Genomic DNA, 23,555 nt, shown 5'->3' with positions numbered 1-23,555 from the left:
CAGTTGATGGACTAGAAATGTTTCAATTTGGGACTACATGAATAACACTGATATTAATATTTGCTTACAAGTGAATGTGTGTACACTGTGTAAAAGTCATCCTTTTTAGGTGTACAACGCAATGAGTTTTGCCAAACACACACAGTCGGGTGACATCACAACAGTCAAGACAGGAAATATTTCCATGCTATCAAAGAGTTCCCTCACACTCTTTTGTAACTAATAGCCCCTTTTCAATTTCAGTCTCTTAAAACCATTGATCTTTGTCCAAGGAGTTTTATTTTTCCAAAATGTCATATAAGTGGAATCACACTGTACACGCACTGTATACAGTACACAATCACACTATACAAGCAGTCTGCTTTTTTCACCTAGCACCACACTTTTTATTGTAAGCTTCTTCATTTTGTATTGGGATGTAGCTGACTAACAATTTTATGACAGTTTCAGGTTGACAACAAAGGGACCCACCCATACATATAAGGGTATCCATTCTCCCCCACACTCCCCTTCCCTCCAGCTGCCCCATGACATTGCCCATTCCATGTGCTACACAGAGCGCTCTGCTGGTTGCCCACTTTAAACATAGCAGTGTGTACACGTCCAACCAAACTCTGCATCTGTTCCAGTCCCCCGTCCTGCCCCGTGGAACCAGAAGTGCATTCTCTAAGTCTGTGAATCTTTCTGCTTAGTCAGTAAGTTCACTTACATCATCTCTTTTTAGATTCCACATACACGGGATGTCGGGCCTCCCTGATGCTCAGTTGGAAAAGAATCTGTCTGAAGTGCAGGAGACCCTGGTTCGATTCCTGGGTGAGGAAGATCCACTAGAGAAGGGATAGGCTACCCACTCCAGTATTCTTGGGCTTCCCTGGTGGATCAGCTGGTAAAGAATCTGCCTGCAATGTGAGAGACCTGGGTTTGATTCCTGGGTTTGGAAGAACCCCTGGAGAAGGGAAAGGCTACACACTCCAGTATTCTGGCCTAGGGAATTCCACGGACTGTAGAGTCCATGGCGTTGAAAAGAGCTGGACAAGTCTGAGCAACATTCACTTTCACTTTATAGGAGATGTCACAGAATAAATTGCATCTTCCTGTCTGACTTACTCAGTATGACACTCTCTAGGTCCATCCGTGTTGCTGAAAATGGCATTATTTCACTCTTTTGAATGGCTGAATAATACTCCATTGTACACAGGTACCACATCTTCTTTACCCACTCCTCTGCCAATGAATATTCAGCTTGCTTCCATGAACACTGCTGCAATGAACACTGGGGGGAGTGTATACTTTCATATCATGTTTTTCTCTAGACATATGCCCAGGAGTAGGAATGCAGGGCCATATGATAGCTCTGTATTTAGGTTTTTAAGGAACCTCCATACTGTTCTCTATAGAAGCTGTGCCACTTTACATTCCCACCATCAGTACAGGAGTGTCACCTTCTCTCCACCTCCTCTCTGGCATGTACTGTTTGGGGACTTTTTGAAGATGGCCATTATGACCACTGTGACTTGAGACCTCATTGTACCTTTGATCTCCATTTTTCTAATAACTAGCCATGATGAACATCTTTTCATGTACCTCTTGGCCACCTGTGTGTCTTCTCTGGAGAAATGTCTATTTAGGTCTTCTATTAATTTTTTGATTAAGTGGTTTCTTCTGATACCTTCATATTTTTAAAATTCATTCACATTATTCTGTGTATTGGAGATTGTTCCTCTTTATTACTGAACATTATATCCTGTTGTATGGATGAACATACTATAATTTGTTCATTCACTAGCAGATGACCACGTTGGCTAGTCCCAATTTTTTGTTCATAACTATATCAACATTTGTGAATAGGGGACTGCATGAATACACATATTTCAATTTCTCTACAGTAAATGCCTTTGAGTGATACTACAGGAGGCAGTTCCTGCATGGGATCTTTTGAAGGAGGTCCACATTACTTTCATTACTTCCATCATAGATTGGTTCATTATATCTACTACTGTGGGCAGGAATTCCTTAGAAGAAATGGAGTAGCCAACATGGTCAACAAAAGAGTCCAAAATGCAGCACTTGGATGCAATCTCAAAAACAACAGAATGATCTCTGTTCGTTTCAAAGGCAAACCATTCAACATCACAGTAATCCAAGCCTATGCCCCAACCAGTAACACTGAAGAAGCTGAAGTTGAAGGGTTCTATGAAGGCCTACAGGACGTTTTAGAACTAACACCCAAAAAAGATGTCCTTTTCATTATAGGGGACTGGAATGCAAAAGTAGGAAGTCAAGAAACACCTGGAGTAACAAGGCACATTTGGACTTGGAGTACAGAATGAAGCAGGGCAAAGGCTAATAATTTTGCCAAGAGAACGCACTGGTCATAGCAAACACCCTCTTCCAACAACACAAGAGAAGACTCTACACATGGACATCACCAGATGGTCAACACCAAAATCAGACTGATTATATTCTTTGCAGCCAAAGATGGAGAAGCTCTATACAGTCAGCAAAAACAAGACCAGGAGCTGACCTTGGCTCAGATCATGAACTCCTTACTGCCAAATTCAGACTTAAACTGAAGAAAGTAGGGAAAACCACTAGACCATTCAGGTATGACCTAAATCAAATCCCTTATGATTATACACTGAAAGATTTAAGGGACTAGATCTGATAGACAGAGAGCCTGATGAACTATGGATGGAGGTTCATGAATTGTACAGGAGACAGGGATCAAGATCATCCCCAATACAAAGAAATGCAAAAAAGAAAACTGGATATCTGAGGAGGCCTTACAAATAGCTGTGAAAAGAACAGACTCAAAAAGCAAAGGAGAAAAGGAAAGATATACCCATTTGAATGCAGAGTTCCAAAGAATAGCAAGGAGAGATTAAGAAAGCCTTCCTAAGCTGTGGTACATATACACCATGGAATATTACTCAGCCATTAAAAAGAATTCATTTGAATCAGTTCTAATTAGATGGATGAAACTGGAGCCCATTATACAGAGTGAAGTAAGCCAGAAAGATAAAGACCATTACAGTATACTAACACATATATATGGAATTTAGAAAGATGGTAACGATAACCCTATATGCAAAACAGAAAAAGAGACTCAGATGTATAGAACAGACTTGTGGACTCTGGGAGAAGGCGAGGGCGGGATGTTTCAAGAGAATAGCATTGAAACATGTATATTATCTAGGGTGAAACAGATCACCAGCCCAGGTTGGGTGCATGAGACAAGTGCTCAGGCCTGGTGCACTGGGAAGACCCAGAGGGATCGGGTGGAGAGGGAGGTGGGAGGAGGGACCGGGATGGGGAATACATGTAAATCCATGGCTAATTCAGTTCAATGTATGACAAAAACTACTGTAATGATGTAAAGTAATTAGCCTCCAACTAATAAAAATAAATGGAAAAAAAAAAAAAGAAAGCCTTCCTAAATGATCACTGCAAAGAAATAGAGAAAAACAACAGAAAGGGAAAGACTAGAGATCTCGTCAAGAAAATGAGAGATACCAAGGGAAGATTTCATGCAAAGATGGGCTCAATAAAGGACAGAAATGGTATGGACCTAACAGAAGCAGAAGATATTAAGAAGAGGTGGCAAGAATACAGAGAAGAACTATACAAAAGATATCTTCATGACCCAGATGGTGTTATCACTCACCTAGAGCCAGACATCCTGGAATGATAAGTCAAGTGGGCCTTAGGAAGCATCATTATGAACAAAGCTAGTGGAGGTGATGGAATTCCACTTGAGCTATTTCATCTAATTTCATCTAATTAGCTATTTCATCTAATCCTAAAAGATGATGCTGTGAAAGTGACTACTCAATATGCCAGCAAATTTGGAAAACTCAGCAGTGGCCACAGGACTGGAAAAGGTCAGTTTTCATTCCAATCCCTAAGAAAGGCAATGCCAAAGAATGCTCAAACTACCGCACAATTGCACTCATCTCACATGCTAGTAAAGTAATGCTCAAAAATCTCCAAGCAAGGCTTCAATAATACATGAACCATGAACTTTCAGATGTTCAAGCTGGTTTTAGAAAAGGCAGAGGAACCAGAGATCAAATTGCCAACATCCATTGGATCATCAGAAAAGCAAAAGATTTCCAGAAAAAAAAACATTTATTTCTGCTTTATTGACCATATCAAAGCCTATGACTGTGTGGATCACAAAAAACTGTGGAAAATTCTGAAAGAAATGGGAATACCAGACCACCTGACCTGCCTCTTGAGAAACCTGTATGCTGGTCAGGACACAACAGTTAGAACTGAACATGGAACAACAGAGTGGTTCAAATAGGGAAAGGAGTATGTCAAGGCTGTATATCGTCACCCTGCTTATTTAAATTATATGCAGAGTACATCATGAGAAACACTGGGCTAGATGAAGCACAAGCTGGACTCTGGATTGCTGTGAGAACTATGAATAACCTCAGATATACAGATGACACCAACCTTATGGCAGAAAGTGAAGAGGAACTTAAAAGCCTTTTGATGAAAGTGAAAGAGGAAAATGAAAAAGTTGGCTTAAAGCTCAACATTCAGAAAACTAAGATCATGGCATCTGGTCCCATCACTTCATGGCAAATAGATGGGGAGACAGTGGAAACAGTGTCAGACTTAATTTCTTGGGGCTCCAAAATCACTGCAGATGGTGACGGTAGCCATGAAATTAAAAGACGCTTACTCCTTGGAAGGAAAGTTATGACCAACCTAGACAGCATATTAAAAAGCAGAGACATTACTTTGCCAACAAAGATTTGTCTAGTCAAGGCTATGGTTTTTCCAGTAGTCATGTATGGATGTGGAGAAGGCAATGGCATCCCACTCCAGTACTCTTGCCTGGAAAATCCCATGGGCAGAGGAGCCTGGCAGGCTGCAATCCATGAGGTCACTAAGAGTCAGACACGACTGAACGTCTTCACTTTCACTTTTCACTTTCATGCATTGGAGAAGGAAATGGCAACCCACTCCAGTGTTCTTGCCTGGAGAACTCCAGGGACGGGGGAGTCTGGTGGGCTGCTGTATATGCGGTCGCTCAGAGTTGGACATGACTAAAGTTGCTTAGCAGCAGCATGTATGGATATGAGAGTTGGACTATAAAGAAAGCTGAGCACCGAAGAATTGATGCTTTTGGTGTTGGAGAAGACTCTTGAGAGTCCCTTGGACTGCAAGGCGATCCAATTAGTCCATTCTAAAGGAGATCAGTCCTAAGTGTTCACTGAAAGGACTGATGTTGAAACTGAAACTCCAATACTTTGGCCACCTGATGCAAAGAGCTGACTCATTTGATAAGACCCTGATGCTGGGAAAGATTGAAGGTGGGAGGAAAAGTGGACGACAGAGTATGAGATGGTTGGAAGGCATTACCAACTCAATGGAGATGAGTTTGAGTAAACTCCAGGAGTTGGTGATGAACAGGGAGCTCTGGCAAGGTGCAGTCCATGGGCTCGCAAAGAATTGGACACAACTGAGCAACTGAAGTGAACTGAACCAGGAAGTATAACAGCATGGTTAATTTTATATGAAACTGCAAAACTGCTTACTTTCCCATCAATATGTGAAGTTCCAGTTACTTTGCATTCTTATTAGTTCTTGTTATTATCATTTTTTAAGCAGTCATTCTAATAGGTGTGCCATGGGATCTCACTGTGGTTTTAAAATGATATCATCATTTACTTGATGACTAATGATGTTTGGTATCTTTTCATATGCTTGATATTTATATCTGTTCTTTGCTGAAGTATCTGCTCAAATCTTTTATTTTTTTCAAACAGTCTGCTTGTCTTATAATTAAATGGAAGAGTTTCCTATAAATCCTTTATCACATATAAGTTGTACCAATATTTCAACTCAGTCTATAGCATACCTTTTCATTTTCTTGAGTATCTTAAAATCAAATGATCTTAATTTGAAAGGCCAATAAGTGGTTTCTTAAAATCTTATTTAAAAAGTCTCTGCCTAACACAAGGTCACAAAGATTTCTCTCCTATGTTTTCTTTAGGAAGTTATACTTCAGCACTTATGCTTAGGTTATGTTCAGTTCAGTTCAGTCGCTCCGTCGTGTCCAACTCTTTGCGACCCCATGAATTGCAACAAGCCAGACCTCCCTGTCCATCACCAACTCCCAGAGTTTACTCAAACTCATGCCGATTGAGTCGGTGATGCCATCCAGTCAACTCACCCTCTGTGGTCCCCTTCTCCTCCTGCCCCCAATCCCTCCTAGCATCAGGGTCTTTTCAAATGAGTCAGCTCTTTGCATGAGGTGGCCAAAGTACTAGAGTTTCAGCTTCAACATCAGTCCTTCCAATGAACACCCAGGACTGATCTCCTTTTGGATGGACTGGTTGGATCTCCTTGCAGTCCAAGGGACTCTCAAGAGTCTTCTCCAACACCACAGTTCAAAAGCATCAATTTTTCCGCGCTCAGCTTTCTTCACAGTATACTCTCACATCCATACATGACCACTGGAAAAACCACTGCCTTGACTAGATGGACTTTTGTTGGCAAAGTAATGTCTCTGCTTTTTAATATGCTGTCTAGGTTGGTCATAACTTTCCTTCCAAGGAGTAAGCGTCTTTTAATTTCATGGCTACCGTCACCATCTGCAGTGATTTTGGAGCCCCAAGAAATTAAGTCTGACACTGTTTCCACTGTCTCCCCATCTATTTGCCATGAAGTGATGGGACCAGATGCCATGATCTTAGTTTTCTGAATGTTGAGCTTTAAGCCAACTTTTTCATTTTCCTCTTTCACTTTCATCAAAAGGCTTTTAAGTTCCTCTTCACTTTCTGCCATAAGGTTGGTGTCATCTGTATATCTGAGGTTATTGATATTTCTCCCAGCAATCTTGATTCCAGCTTGTGCTTCTTCCAGCCCAGTGTTTCTCATGATGTGCTCTGCATATAAGTTAAATTAAGCAGGGTGACAACATACAGCCTTGATGTACTCCTTTTCCTATCTGGAACCAGTCTGTTGGTCCATGTCATACTTGAGTTAATTTAAGCTAACATATGTTACATTTTTAGTTAATATGTTACATTTTGAGATAAAAGGTGAGGTGGGGTTTTCTCTTTTTTTGTTGAAAAAACTATCTTCTCTCATCAGTACATCTTGATACCTTTGTTGAAAATCAAATTGCTCATTTATGGATGGGTCTATTTCTGGACACTATTATATTTCATTGCTCTATAAGTCTATTTTACAAAAATACCAAACTCTACTAGTGAATGTAATTTTATATTAAGTCTTGAAATCAGATAAAGCCCTCCAATTTTTTCTACTTCAAAATTGTCTTAGCAATTCTAGATATTTGCATTTCCACTTAAATTTTAGAATCAGATTGTCAATTTCTCCAAAACAGTCTTCTACAATTTTGTATAGGCTTGCTTTGAACCTACAGATCTGGTTGGAGAAAACTAACATCGTACTTACATTGAGTCTTCCGATTCATGAACATGGTATAGTACAACTTTCCACTTTTAGGTTTCTTTCATTTTCCTAAACTGTGTTTGTAGTTTTCAGTGAACAATCCTTAATGTATTTGCAAATATACCCATAGTTATTTAATTTTTTATATTATTTAAACCGCACTTTAATTTCAGTTTCCAACTGTTCATTGCTATATAAGAACAAAATTATGTATGATGCAAAACAGGTAAATTTGTTTGAGTTCTAATAGCTTTTTTCCTTTTTTGAAAATTTTTGCAGTTTCCTCAGTAATTTCACATTAAGTATACATACTAATAAAGACAGTTTCACTTCTTCCTTTTCAATCAAGATGGTCTTTAACTTCCTTTCTGGAAAAGTTTTTTTGTGGATTTGGAATTCAGGTAATGCTGGCTTTACAGGATTACTTGGGAAACTTATCCTTCTTTTCAATTATCTGAAGAGTTTTCCGAGAAATTGTGTCACATCATTAAACATTTGATAGAATTTGCCAGTGAAACCATTTGAGCTAGGTATTTTCTCTGTTAGAAGGTTTTAAGCTACAAATTCAATTTCCTCTGTAGAGTTACTAAAGCTATTCACTTTCATTAATGAGATTTTACAGTTTGTATCTTTCATGGAATCTGCCGATTCATCTAAGTTGTCTAAATTTGTTCACAATATGCCCTTATTTTTTAAATATCTATAGGATCTGTAGTGATATTCCTTCTCTAATTCTGATATTGGCATTTTGTGTCCTCTGTCATAAGCCTTATATAGATATTTATTACTCTTATTAATCTTTTCAGAGATTCAATTTTTCATTGCATTTATTTTTCTTTATTGTTTTTGTTTCCCTTTTCACTGATGTTCTAGTTTTACTGCTTTCTTTTTTCAGATTAGTTTCATTTACATTTGTTCCTCTTTTTTGAGCTTCTTCGGACAGAAGTTCAGTTGATTCAAAATGATCCACTAACAATTACCATTTACAATGAAGCATAAAACAGAAAGTCATGCATTTCAAAACAAATTAGAAAAATATTATTACAGATTATTTTCCATATTTGTTTCATATAAAACAGTACCTGGTTTGAGGCAATCCAAAACTGGTTCCAATGCCAACACGAGGTAGATAGTTAACCACTTTCTTTACTGTTGCAGGGTCTGGGAAGTTGAACATTATAGCAACTAGGAAAAATAATTTTTAAAAGTCAGAATGAAATATGAGTGCCTTTCTGAAAAACTGATTTCTTGGTCCAATAAAATGCTTACTCTTAATTCAGGTATCTACTCAATAGAAGTTGTATAGTATTAGTTTTATCATAGTATATATGAAGTTTAAGCATTAATATGCCAGAGATGATATTTATTTTACTCACAGAATGTTCCTTCTCTAAATACTGTCAGGACTAATAATTATTGTTTCATTAATGTGACACAAAGTTGAGATTTTATCTAGCTACAATTCTGAATTTACAAAGTTGAATTTTGGCAAGTTAAAAATAAGCCTGTAAATTTCTATTAAAAATTTAAGATTATATACTTAATAATCTAATATACTTAACCTATAGCTACTAAATTGTCAGTTGTATTTACTTCTAATCAGCAACAGCTTAAAAATATTCTCTTTTAATTTATGCAAATTCTTGTATTTTCTTGTAGCTTATGTAAATATTACATAAACGTATAATACAGTGCTTATATGTTTATGCTTTGTATGTTCACATAATCCAGAACAATGTGTGACCTGAAGAAAATTTTTTCCTCCAAGGTCAATAATCAAATGATTTTTAATCATTTCTATTTGAATAATTACATACTTTGAGAACATCATATGTAACTGTACATATCATCATAACTGTGCATCATATATATCAATACACTCAGTATATAAATGTTAATTTATGACAGTGATGTACAAAATTTTATCCTTAAAAAGTATGACAATAACAAAGTCATAAAATCATGGCAGAGAATTTAGAAGATAGTAATTTGGTCAGTCTTGAAATTTTAATCATATTAACTTTTGTATCAGAACCATAAATAATCTACAAATATTCATCTAGAAGATGATCCTTTTTTTCTACCTAACCTGAAAAAATACTATGGGCCAAAAATTTTTATCAATGTCAGTGTAATTTTAAACACTGACATTACAATATTTTTAGGTAAATAAGTATATGATCATGCACTAAACACCTAAAATATATTTAGAACTATCAGATAAACATCCAACATAACTTTTGCATAAGCCTTTCTTACATATCCACTACTACATTGACTATAGGAGTGGAAAAAAAGGAAAAACTCAGATTATGGCAGGTGATCAAGGTCATAAGGAAAAGGCAGTAGAAAAACACACAAAGATACAAAGCAAAGATGCTTAAGAAATTTTAAAGAAGGAAAGTAAGTAAGATGAGCAAGTAATGAATATTTTGAGGTGAAAACCCCTTTGGGACAGCAAGAATGTAGACTGAACTGAAGTGTAAAACATTCACTCAATTATTTGCCTGAAAGAATAATGTTTACATTAGAAAAAGTGGTAAGTGTGTAGAAGAAGACCAGATATGGAAGGAAAAAACATCTTTTCCTAAAGAAATCTGTATTCCCTAAAGACATATGATTCCATTAAAAAAAGAAAGTATGCATGGAATATACATTATGTGCAGATTTTTAAATGAAAACTTGTAGATTATAGAAAGAGAAAATATGAAAACTTAAAAATCTACTTAAATAAAACGAGCATGTACAATAAATCACAAGATTTTACATACTCTCACTTGTAAACCTCCACTCATACCCCACAATGCTTTCCCTTCAAGTTCACCTTGTCCCTCCTTCTAATCTTAATGAATTTCACCAAGTTCAATTCTAAACCCACAAATTGAATTTTAGTTCTTTCAAGAATGAGGTAATACAGAGCAACCAGGACAGTTCAGTACCATCTTCTGATGGTCCTTTATAAATGGCAATAGACTAGACAAAAAAATTAAATAAACGTATGAATTATTTGATTACCCTCTCCCCTCTTGAAACGCAGCCACCTTCCAGGAGTTTAAGCATCAGAGCACTGCTGAGGATACCAAAACTCTACAACTGATTAAAAGGGTACTTATCCCCCATATTTATTAAGTCCTGTACTAATTTGTGATTTTGTCAGAAAAATAAGAAACTGCAGATAATTCTAAGAACAACCAAAGGGGTATAAACTATGAAGATGCACGTGGTTCAAAAAAAGAGATCTGTAATGCAGAGAGTAGGTTACACAATTCTATCCAAATGGAAACAATACGGAAAGGAAACAATATGGTATGTTCAAAATGAAATCTTAAGGAGATGGACGTTAGCTCTGTAACAACATACATCTGCAACATCATCTTACCTCTGTTTGCCATAAAGATCTCCAGGGCTGTATTTTGCAAAAGATAACGACGAGAAAAGATCGATCGTATCTCTGAGAACAGCCATTTCCCATGCAGCCCTTCTGTATATGCCAGGATCTAGTGAAGAAAAAGAGAATCCCGAGTAAGTACAATAGAATCTTTTTGTTCTTTCCCCCAATTAAAACACAGAAGTCCTTATTAAGAAAAATAATTTCTAAGAAATGAATAAACAGTTACTGAAATAATTAGGAGGGTGACTAAAAACTAGATTGCAATTCATGAAAAAGATGTTTAAGTGAAACAGCAGAACAAAACTGTAATACATCTATTTTATACATATATTTGGGGGCTTTTTAAGGCAATGATGTCATCTATTGCTTTTCAGGAAATACATATAGCATTACTGATTGATTTTTGAGTCATATTATAGAAATAAATATTACACAAACTTTAAAAAGAAGAAAGACTTCAAAAGAATGTCCTACATGCTTATAGATCACATATAAAATTCAGTTTCATATAATATATCCAGAAATACTTTTTAGATACTTTAAAATTACAAATTTAAGTTCATAACTTCAAAAAATCACAGTTATAAGGTCACTGTTAAGGCAACAGTCACTCATTCAGAAAGCACAAAGACCAACTGTATAAGAGGTTAAGCATCATTTTGTCAGCGAAGCTAAACACAAACCTTCGAATGAACTCAGCATAATCTCTCCATGGAGTAGGTGGTTGTCAGAGTAACTTGTTACAGATTCTTGTCATCCCATGTGACAGACGCAATGGCTTAGAATGCTTTGCAAACTCAAAGTAATCCTGCCTTTAGTACTAAGCCACTTTGTTGCTTTGTTATTCAAGCTTTGTTTTTTTAAAATTCATTTCAAAAGCTTAATTATGAAGGTGTTAAAGGCAGATTTGGAATTTCTCCACACTAGTACTTAGTACTTCACAGAATATTAATAAATAAAATGAGATGGATGTGCTATCAAACACTGATGAAAATTCGTGAAAGCAAATTAAGGTAAACAACTAAGATAAATGTCTCAAAAGTAACCACCATTAAAAAATACAAATAAAATGACATTTGTATATGATATTGCATTGTACAGACAAAAATGGGGTAAGTAAAGAGGAAAAATAATGAATGTTAAGAATTTATCCTACATAAATGCTCTCCACTTTATATTTCCATTTCTAGATCTTAATTATAAAAAATCTATAATCCTTTAATGCAAAATACAGGGTTTTTGTTGTTGTTGTTGTTTTAAAAGACAGCAACATTAGTTAATTCACTAAACACATATCTAGATTTTTCTACAGAAAATATTCTATTTCAGGTACCACAGCATCTAGAAATGAAAGAATGGGTACAATTCCTAGGCCCAGTGTTTTCTGAAAAACCAAACTCAAAATTCCAAACAATGAATAACACTTTAAGTTTTAAAACAGGTGAAAGAGAAAATCCTTCAAACTCTTTCATACAATCAATACCTATGTAAGTAAGATCAAGAGAGATTAACAGAAAAGAGAGGACAAAATATTGATATGACTCAAGATTTTTTTAAACCAGCTGCCACTTGTACCCCTTTCTCTCACCACAACCAGTAGGTCCGAGGCTCCAGAGTGTGCAGTGGCCTCCTGACTGGTCTCTCTCCTTCTAATCTTACCTGGAGAATCTACCACAACCAGAGGAGTCAGAGAAAACAGCTTTTTAAATATAAATCAGATCCTACCTCCTGTGTACTTAACACCCCCCAGTGGCTCCGCAATACATGCGTTGTAAACTGAGTGCTGCTCAGCCACTATAGTCGTGTCCAACCCTGTGCGGCCCCACGGACTGCAGCCCGCCAGGCTCCTCTGTCCACGGGATTGTCCGGGCAAGAACACTGGAGTGGGCTGCCATTCCCATCTCCAGGGGATCTTCCCGACCCAGGGATTGAACCTGCATCTCTTACATCTCCTGCACCGGCAGGCAGGTTCTCTCCTGCTAGCAGCACCTGGGAAGCCCAATCAATGCTGAAGTTCTTCATAACTGTTTATAAAGTCTTATATCTGGGATTGTCTGATGAGCGCAAATCATTCTTCATCAGGGCCTTTATATGTGCTGCTCAGACTGGTCTCCCAGATCTTCACATGGCTGGCTCATCCTCACATTCATATATCCACCCAAATGTCACTTTGGTAGAGAAGCCACAGGATCTAACCCACTTCTGCCACTATCACCTCATCCCATCCCAAACTCATCAGACTTCCTTCGTAACACTTATTTATTACCACCAGAAATTACATTATTTCCTCGCTTCTCTTTTGCCTCTCTTCAGCACGAGAATACTAGAATCTAAGTTCTAATGGAACAAAGGTTTTGAATGTACTCTATTTTCATCTTCTATGACAACGTCTTACACAAGGAGACAGTTTTGAATGGTTAAACGCATGAACAAACGGCAACCAAAACCCTACATATGATCCACATTAATTTTGTTTCGGCCATAAATTCTCCCCAAATTTCAAGTAGTTGAAAATACTTGAGAAAAGGGTTATTTATAAAAACGGACATATCTATGACTCCTCAGGAAAAATATGGAGCATCTGCCAAGTCTAGGTCTATATACACCACATAGCACAACTGACAGGCACTCTCCATTTTTAAACAATCTCTACACATTCACTTATTTACTATTATCTGCCTAGTTTCCACTGGTATTTGAGATTGCCATTTTTAACTAATCAAGTAATAGAGAATCCAATATATGTTCTGTAGCACTTCTGGTCCAATCTATCCACCATGTGTGCAGAAAAGGAGACCTAAACAAGTTAAATACTTAATAGGAGTCCCTTGGAAAGCTGGTAGTAAAGTTTGGCCTACTCCCAGGTTGTCTAGTCTGAACTGTCCAGAGCCTACTTAGATGATACACTGTTACATTTCTAAAAGAGTTCAAACATCTGTTAAACTAGAACCCATCAGAAATTTTAATCAGCTACATTTTTTCCCCTGTACTTGTGTTAAAAATGAAAGAGAAAAATTAAACAAGAATAAACAACAAAGCTTTAGGCTCCAAGCTCTGTCATACACTAAACATATCACACGCTGGTCTGAAAATTCTACCTCTTGTATCAACAGAGCTATGTAATAAGACTTGTTGCTTAATATGGTGATGGCCAATCATTGCAAGATCACGGTTGTGCAACCTGAAGATTTAATTATTAGTATTTTCTAGAATATGTCAATTACAAAGAGGAGTAAGAACACTAAAACATTATTATAATATTTTTAATGTAATAGTTTTCCAATCAGTGAAAATATTCCATTTATATCCCATTCCTTTAAGCAACATAGGTATTTTAAAAATATACCTTGAAATACAGCAAGTGGCATGGTCCTTTAAACTTTATTACCAAACGTCAAACTTACTCCAAATGACAGAAAATGACATAAGCTCCATGGAACCACCCTGAAACTTACAAAATACTAATACTTTTCCATACTGTTGTATAGATTTTAAAAACTTATGAAGTATTATAGATAATATTGAAATTCCCATATATAACCCTTCCTGATTCCATTTTCCTTCTTCATCAGAGCCAATCACTATCCATGTTTTGAGGTTTAGCATTACCATATAAATTTTTATTCTATTAGTATATATACATCTACAAATAAGATCCAGAATTGTTCTACATGGGTGCAAACCTGATATAAATGGTATTATACTGAATGGATGACAGTGTGTTTCCAGAGTTAAATAAACATAAGCAGGTAATGTTTTAAAACTGAAGAAAAACAGAAACAGGAGGAGAGACAAAAAATTATTTAAAACTGCCAAAGCTATCAACATTTAAAATCTTACAGATAAAATTAGACTGACTTAAAAACAAAAACAAACAAGAAATGAAAATCTGTACTTAACGTCAGGATAGTGGGATTTAAAATAGAAACAAAGAATTTCTTAACTAAGAGAATTACTAGCTGAAATTGATATAATAACATTTCTTTAAAGTATTCATTAGGAAAAGGTGTCAGTACTGAGAAGCAGCTGCGACCTAGCTAGGCAAGAGGTTTATTTCTTATTGGAATAGTATATTCCTGGTCTGAGGCTTCACTTCAAAGTCTCTAGAGTTCAATTAAAACTGGATTAGGTAGAAGCAGACCCTTCTTTGGGACTTTCTGTTCACTGAAACTCTACTTACACTGACAGCACCCTAGACAGAGGTCTAGCCCTCCGATGAATCGGTTACTATGGAAACTGTATCATTACCACTGCTCGGCAGTTATGACCCCAAGTCTAGAACAGCTTGAAAGCTTCAGCCCTCAGCACTCTCTTTGAATGTTTTCCATCTTGTTTCAATATCGTTAGTACTATTATTAGTGAATTCAACTTTCATTTTTTAATAATTTATTTGAATAAAGACAGTTTATTGGTCAAATGTTAACGAAAGGTTGTAGAGAGGAACAAAAGAAATCATTTATAGGTATATATACTCTCACACATATAAATGCATATATACTATTTCTTTACATTAAAATATCAAACATATTTCCTTTAAAATTTTATCTAAAAATTGTGACTCTGAAAAAGAATTTTGCCCAAGTAAACCTACCTTTTCCCCTACACTGCAAATAGTATACTCTGAACACATGTGAAAATTGCTTCACCCTGTTGCATTAATTGGCTAGAAAGAAGAATTTTTGACCTTTAACCATTCATTTTGAGAAGTAAACGAATTTATCCAAATAACACTTCCACTTTTCTCATCCTCATGGAAGGATAAAAAAAAAATCTGTATCATTTACTGCCCAACTACATGATACCCTTATTTATTGAATATTAGGTATGTTCAAAAAATAGATTTTAAAGTAGTCTCTGAAAACATAGCCATATTTGTTCCATTTAAATAGAGAAAAAAGGCTTTCTTTTTAAACTCTACCCTCAATAAATTTTAAATTTTTTCAAATTCTTTTAAAGGGAAAGATATTAAAAAGTAATTGAAAAATATCACAAAAAATATTTGAGAGTTGGCATCTATAGAATCAAATAACTGTTTTTTAAAACACTATTCTTAATGTTTAAAGCTCACACTGCATATCCTAGACTCAAATATTCATCAATTTTTTGAGAGATTTTACTCTTTCATAGAATTCCATAGTAATTTCAAAAGATTTCAGTAACAAAAGTAAAATCAAATAATACAAAGAAACAATAGCACTTAAAATTTCATAACAAAATCATTTCCAAAATATATTGATATATATTTAACATTAAAAAAATTTTTTAACTTAGTATACAAAATATAAACTAATCAAGCCATCAATCAATCAATGATACCACCGTTAGAAAATATTCATATCTCATTTTCATGAACATAATTATAAATCAGTCGCAAGGATTATATCTTAATATGGAAAATAGTAAATATGTGAAATAGAAATGAAAGTACATGTTAAAAAATGCACTAGTCTAAATATAGTCTATCAATCTGCCACTAAACACATGTGCAAATATATTTTATTTACAATAATCGCAATTTTAATAAAACAGTTGAAAGTAATTGTAACCAAGTATTTTAAAGCTGCACCACTCTATTATTAACATAGTTTTTAGATTTTGCTGCTCATAATTTTCTCTGAAACTTGATATCAAAGCATAGCACTAAATTTATTTTAATACTGAATACTAGTTAGTTTAAGGACGTTCTTCATCACCATTATTTAAATATATATTCTTAAACAAAACTTAGAGGTCTCTTTTAATTGAAAAATAGCATATACTTGACTCTGGTAGAAATTTTAACACGGCAATTTTGCTATTTAATATACATCTGTGAACACACAGATCGTCCCCAAACTTGGAAAAAATGACAACAAAAGTATAAAAGTTATAAATATAAAAGAAAATTACCTTTTAAATTAATTATGAGTTATTTTATATTTTTCATCTATATAGTGAACTTCCTCCTGCTTACTGATACTATGATGCAGTATTCTCCTTAGCGTTTTCATGTGTGACAAATTCAATTAAACATATTCATTCCTCTAATGTTCTATTTGGCAGTTTAGTCAGTATGAAAAATTAAAAATATATAAATAAAATGCTGTGTGACCTCTGTATTGATTGGGCTAAAGCGGTTTTAGCCTGGGTGTGGACGATGGGGCATCTGGGAGGGGCTAGAAGGGAGCACACAGACACAGACACTCTCATGTTTTCTCTTCCAATTACTGAGGGAGATGATAAAACCACAGCAAATGATGTATCAGCTCATTTTATCTTATCGCTTTGGGGCTAGGTGACAATGAAGTTCATATTTCACTGACTCCCATTGAAGATTGTGAAAATTACTTGCCCTCATGACCTGAAATTTCACTAGAAGACAGAAATTTCTCTTCTGCAAAGTAATGCAATTTTTCAGATGTCAACCTTTAGCCCAGCTTTAAAAATTAATTTCATTTATATTAACCAATGATATTGATATTTTCACAGAACGCTCTTTGATACATGAAGCACAGACTGGCAAATTGATGTTGCTTTAGATGAGTAAAACTATTTTATTTTAAGCTGCGATGGCAGACAGATTTATGGCAAACTGAAATTCCCATTTCATAATTTAATATTTGTGCTAGAGCAGAGAACCTTTAAGCCCTTGGCCTGTAAATAATTCAGACTCAGTTGGTTCTTTTATTTTCAATATTCTCCAGCTTAAAGATAATTTGCATTCTAAATGATGTTTCATAAAAGCCACCTCTTACTGAACTAACATTTAATATATATATTAACAAGTCAAGAGCCAAGTATACTAATGAATAAGCAGAACAAAGAAGATATTTAGCCATCATCCAACTAATTTTTAGATTTTTAAAAATTTAAACTGTATCTCCATTATGATTTTTATGAAAGAAGAACCTAAATATACAAAAGAAGGATACTAAGGAATAATAATTAGCAACATGAATGTATCTTGGTTTCTTTTTCACAGCGCATAAAGAGCAAGGTACTAAATTTTCAGAAAAAGAATAGAATAAACAGGTACATAGTTGAATTAAAATAGAGATATTTGGATTTGGAGTTACTTTTTAAGATAAAAGTATAATAAAAATAAAGCCACAATGTCAATTTTATCATGAATAAGATGTGAAAGTGTTTGATTTCAGTATACAGATACAGAAATTACCTTGAATATATACAAAGAAAAATGTAAGTATTTTGGAGTAGTAAAAATATTACTTAAAAAATACAGTTACTAAAAAAAGAAGATATGTATACTTTATCAAGTTTTTATTACCTTTATCCAGTAAAGACTTTTGTTTAATTCCAATGCCTTGAGAAAACAATCATTAGACCAAAACCCTTCATTTTATTAATAAGTAAGTTAAACATAAATATGTACTAATTTATCCATTAATCTATACTCTTAAAATTAGAAAAACGCCCCCCCCCAAAAATGTCTGCAATTTAGCTATTTTCTCCCCAAGATGGATTAATACCACTCTGCCTAACTTTCTATTTCCAAAATCACTTTTGCAAGTTGTATGCAAACAATATCTGTATTACTTTTTCTTTAAAATATTTATAGCTAATTTTCCTTACAGGTATGATATGGGAAAATGATAATATAAATGATACCTTATTTTTTCCATTTAAATTGAAAAGAATCCTAGTTACTTCTTACAAGCTTGTGAGAGTGACTGCCACTGTCACTGAATTGAAGTCACAAAGTGTTTTTGCCTATTACTCTGTACACTGACTCTCTAAAGAACAAAGAGTTAAGTTTAAATCAGCACTAATAAAATACAGCCTAACTTTTAATGGGCTGGAATATTCTACAATGTATACTTTTAAAGTAAGCAATGGACACAGCCTGTCTTTCTTCTTGATGTCAATTCTTCCTTGATGAACTTAATATCAATCTCAGATTGGTATCAAAGGCCCTCTCTACATAAAGGAAGCAAATACCCAAATTAGAGTAATAGCAGCGTGTAGCTGGGCTTCCCAGGTGGCGCAGCAGTAAAGAATCCTGAAATGCGGGAGACACGGGTTCAACCCCTGGGTCGGGAAGATCCCCAGGAGAAGGAAATGGCAACCCACTCCCATTTTCTAGCCTGGAAAATACTGTGGACAGAGGAGTCTAGTGGGCTACCGTTTACAGGTTTGCAGAGTTGGACACAACTGAGCAACCGAGCACACAGCCTGTAGGTAGACGACTTATCCCTTTGTTGCAGATACAACATGGTTTAGTCATTCCAAGTTTCTCTGGGGACTAACCTATTTAACTAATTAAAGGAGAAACCTTCAATGCATTTGTTTCTGTTCTTCAAATATAGAACAGAAATAAAAAGGAAAAGGGAAAAGTTACACTAGAACTTGATGCTAAAAGTAGGACACTTTCTTCCTAATTAGAGGGAAATACTTTTCCACTTAATTTTTTTTTAACTTTATTCCTCTTAAGTATTCAACTTGTTTAGCTGAAGCCAATTATAAATGAGTAGTACAGGTTCCTATTTGCTTCCCTGTTAAAGCATGAAACTGAATACTGGGCTCATATTCTGCTTCAGATACAATCTTTCAAAAAGTTATTTTCTTAAAGGACACATGTTACAGAGAACATTATGAATGCTACTTAAATAAGATTTGGAGGTCAACGTGATTCCACTGCGTAACTCCGTACACTGGAGTTCCGACTCGCCTACAGCTTTATGAGACTAGGCCACTGGTCCCAGTCATCTTTCCATTCACATATCAGATACGGTGCCAGGAACATGGGAGACACTGACGAACAGACGGAAAGCCAGCCCAACCTCACGTACCACATTCAGTCTCAGGCGCTAGGGACGCATGAACACAAACACAGCAGAAAGCAAAAAGAGACAGAAAAATGAAAGGGAAAACTACAGCATAACATTTAAAAAAATCAAATTGAACAGTCAGCATATTTCAACTTCTGACCAAGATGGAGTAACAGGGACTGGACTTACCCTTGTACATAAATAATACTTAAAATAGATACCACATGTGGAAAAAAAAAAAAAACTGTTCTTAAGAGCTCAAACACAAAGTAATGAGCAACAGTGAACTCAGAGACAGGGAAAAAAGTGGTGACACCAACTACCGCTCCAACTCCCTCCCGGAGAAGACTTTGCAAGCTCCAGGGCAGGGAGAAGAAATACAATTAGAACATAGTGGTCTCTTATGGCAGAGAAAACAACTTCAAGTACTACAAGATCCAGGGGGCTAAAACTGCAAGGACAAGTAGCAGGTGAGCGAAAGATGAAAAGCAACATCACTCCTGAGATTTGCAGTCTTCAGCTGAGACCTGATCAGCTTAAGAAAACAATTCAAGGCCAGTAAAAGAATCATTCCATCAAATTATAGGGCACAATACCCAGAGCTCACATAAGCAGAGAAAAAAACAATCTCATAATGCACCGAGCAATGGCTAGAGTCCTCAGAAGCGTTTTGCCTTAGTAGTGGGGAAAACTAGACTAGACCAAATGCTGCTCTGGTCCCCCCTAACAAACCTTAACAGCACCATCCACATGGATCAAACTATTTCCAAGGTAACGTAGTTGTGTCCTAGAATGACAGATTAAAATATTTATAGAATACAAAAATATCTACAACACAATAGGGCAAAATTCACAACTGGCATTTAATTCATAAATACTAGGCCTGAATAAAAATCAGGAAAATATAACCCATAATGAGAGGAGAAATTACAAAAATGACAGGATTATTGGTAAAGTACATCAAACTAGACAAAGTAGGTATTAGAATTTAAAAAAGAATTCCATTAACAGGATACTAATAGGATAATAGAGGGTCATTTCATTTGCAATAGTTGGGCTTCCCTGGTAGCTCAGATGGTAAAGAACCTGCCTACAATGCAGGAGACCTGGGTTCCATCCCTGGATCAGGAAGATCCCCTGGAGAAGGGAATGGCAACCCACTCCAGCATTCATGTCTGGAGAATTCCACCAACAGACCACAGGGTTGCAAAGACTTGGGCATGTCTCAGCAATTAACACTTTCACTTTCTTTCAGAGGGTCATTTCACTTGCAATGGTCATCATAACAACAGATCATTTCATCAAGAGGTCATACTTATCCTAATTGTTCCTGAAGGAATAGTAGAGCTTTAAAACACACAAAAGAAAGACTGAGAGAACCAAAATCAGAAATACATAAATCCACAATTACAAACAGATTACAACACTTCCCTTTCAATAACTGATAAAGTAGATGGACAATCAGTAAAGATACGGAATACTTGAATAAGACCACTGACCATGAATTAGTTTACAATTGTAAAACAGGAGCTGAATATACATTTACAGAGACAGTGCATACTATGAACCAAAAACCAAGCTGTGATAAATTTAGCAGATTCAGATCATATAAAGTTTGTGCACATGCTCAGTCATGTCTGACTCTTTCTGACCCCATGGACTGTAGCCTGCAAAGCTCCTCTGTTCACAGAATGTTCCCAGCAAGAGTACTGGAGCAGGTTACCATTTCCTTCTCCAGGGATCTTCCTGACCCAGGGATTGAACCTGCGTCTCGGTAAGCAGGTTCTTTATTAGTTGAGCCATCAGGAAAGCCCCATAAAGGCATATTCTCTGACAACAATGGAATTAAGTTAGAAATCAATAACAGATTTTTTTCATTCCCAATATATGAAAATGAAACAGTACACTTCTAAGTAACCCATGGGTCTGAGAAAAAAAAATTAGGAGGTATGTTGAACTGAATACAAATGAAACCAGAACATACAAAAATTGTGGAATGCAATTAAATTAGTACTTAAAAGGAAATTTCTAGCACTAAACACCTATATTAGTGGAGAAAAGGTCACCTCTCAAGAATACAGCTTCCACTTTAGAAAGTCAGGAAAAAATAACAGCAAATTAAACCCAAAGTAAGCAAAAGAAAAGAAATAAAATCAAAGTAAAAATCAATGAAACAGAAAACCAGAAAGAGAGAAGAAAATAATCAATGACACCGAAGATTGGTTATTTTAAAAGATCGATAAAATGTATGTCTCTAACCGGACTCATTAGGCAAACAAGAGAGAAAACACAAATTAGGAAAATCAAATGATATGAGAATCAATATCAGCAGAGAAAAAGCATCACTATGGATTATAGACTGTAATAATAAGAATACTAAGAACAATAATAATAATCATAAAAAGAATAATAAGGGAATACTACCTAGCCCTGGTGGGCTACAGTCCATGGGTTCACAAAGAATTGGACATGACTGAGCAATTAAGCACATTACATAAAACTTTATATCACTAAATTGGACAATTCTTTCTGGTGGTCAGATTATTTGAAAGACACAAACTACCAAAGCCCCCTCAAGAAGAAACATAACATAAATAGCATTATACTTATTAGAGAAACCAAATCAACAGTTTAAATCTTTCCATAAACTAACCTCTGGGCCATGTGACTCCAATGGTGAATGCTACCAATATTTAAAGAAGAAACAGTGCTAATGCTATACAAACTCTTCCAGAATACTTAGGAGGAAATACTTGCCAACTTATCCTATGAGGGCAGCCTTACTCAAATATTAAAACCAGACAAAAGCATTATAAGACAAGAAAATCCACAGGGCAGTCTCACTTAAATATTATATAATTTATTGTCTTAAGACATTAAGGATGTTCTGTACAATAGTAGATTAACTCAAACTACCAAGAGAAATTTTCCCACTCCTGTGCTTTCACAAATTATCTTGAAATGTATCCAACCGTTCCCAACATTTATCAAGAATGTCTACAAAAATGTTCTTATGTAATGCATTCCAATTTGACTTTCCTTGGATTTTACCAGAGTGGCTGAATTCTCAACCTTCTCTTTTACAGTGAGGGATTTCATCAATAACCACTGTTTGCAACACCAAACTTTACAGAGGTGCAAAAACCAAGTGATAAGGCATTAGAGGTGATTACCTCTAAAAGGTAATGATTCAGTTCAGTTTAGTTGCTCAGTCATGTCCGACTCTTCGCTACCCCATGAATCACAGCATGCCAGGCCTCCCTGTCCATCACCAACTCCCGGAGTCCACCCAAACCCATGTCCATAAGTCACTAATGCCATCAAGCCATCTCATCCTCTGTCACCCCCTTCTCCTCCTGCCCCCAATCCCTCCTAGCATCAGGGTCTTTTCCAATGAGTCAACTCTTCGCATGAGGTGGTCAAAGTATTAGAGTTTTAGCATCAGCATCACTCCTTCCAATGAACACCCAGGACAGACTTCCTTTAGGATGGAGTGGTTGGATCTTCTGGCAGTCCAAGGGACTCTCAAGAGTCTTCTCCAACACCACAGCTAAAAAGCATCACTTTTTCGGCACTCAGCTTTCTTCACTGTCCAACTATCACATCCATACATGACTACTGGAAAAACCATAGCCTTGACTAGATGGACCTTTGTTGGCAAAGTAATGTCTCTGCTTTTAAATATGCTATCAAGGTTGGTTGTAACTTTCCTTCCAAGGAGTGAGGGTCTTTTAATTTCATGGCTGCAATTATCATCTGCAGTGATTTTGGAGCCCAAGAAAATAAAGTCTGACACTGCTTCCACTGTTTCCCCATCTATTTTCGATGAAGTGATGAGACCAGATGCCATGATCTTAGTTTTCTGAATGTTGAGCTTTAAGCCAACTTTTTCACTTTCCTCTTTCACTTTCATCAAGAGGCTTTTTAGTTCCTCTTCACTTTCTGCCATAAGGAGGTGT

General features: G+C 35.8%; 1 protein-coding gene across 5 annotated transcripts in view; it reads right to left on the bottom strand.

Moving 5' to 3' along the window:
* LRBA (LPS responsive beige-like anchor protein) overlaps positions 1-23,555 on the bottom strand; it is a 720,084-nt gene that overhangs the window by 210,320 nt on the left and 486,209 nt on the right. For all 5 annotated transcript variants that reach the window (XM_070474768.1, XM_070474770.1, XM_070474771.1 and 2 more), the window contains exons 41-42: positions 10,817-10,934; positions 8,520-8,622 (exon numbers count right to left, since the gene is read on the bottom strand). In XM_070474768.1, the coding sequence (XP_070330869.1) occupies positions 8,520-8,622; positions 10,817-10,934 (221 nt within the window). The remainder of the gene's footprint in view (positions 1-8,519; positions 8,623-10,816; positions 10,935-23,555) is intronic.

This window comes from Odocoileus virginianus, chromosome 12 (genome assembly GCF_023699985.2).
Source record: "Odocoileus virginianus isolate 20LAN1187 ecotype Illinois chromosome 12, Ovbor_1.2, whole genome shotgun sequence".
Taxonomy (NCBI): Eukaryota; Metazoa; Chordata; class Mammalia; order Artiodactyla; family Cervidae; genus Odocoileus; species Odocoileus virginianus.
The sequence above is the reverse complement of the archived record's forward strand: the minus strand, read 5'-3'. Positions and strand labels throughout refer to the sequence as shown.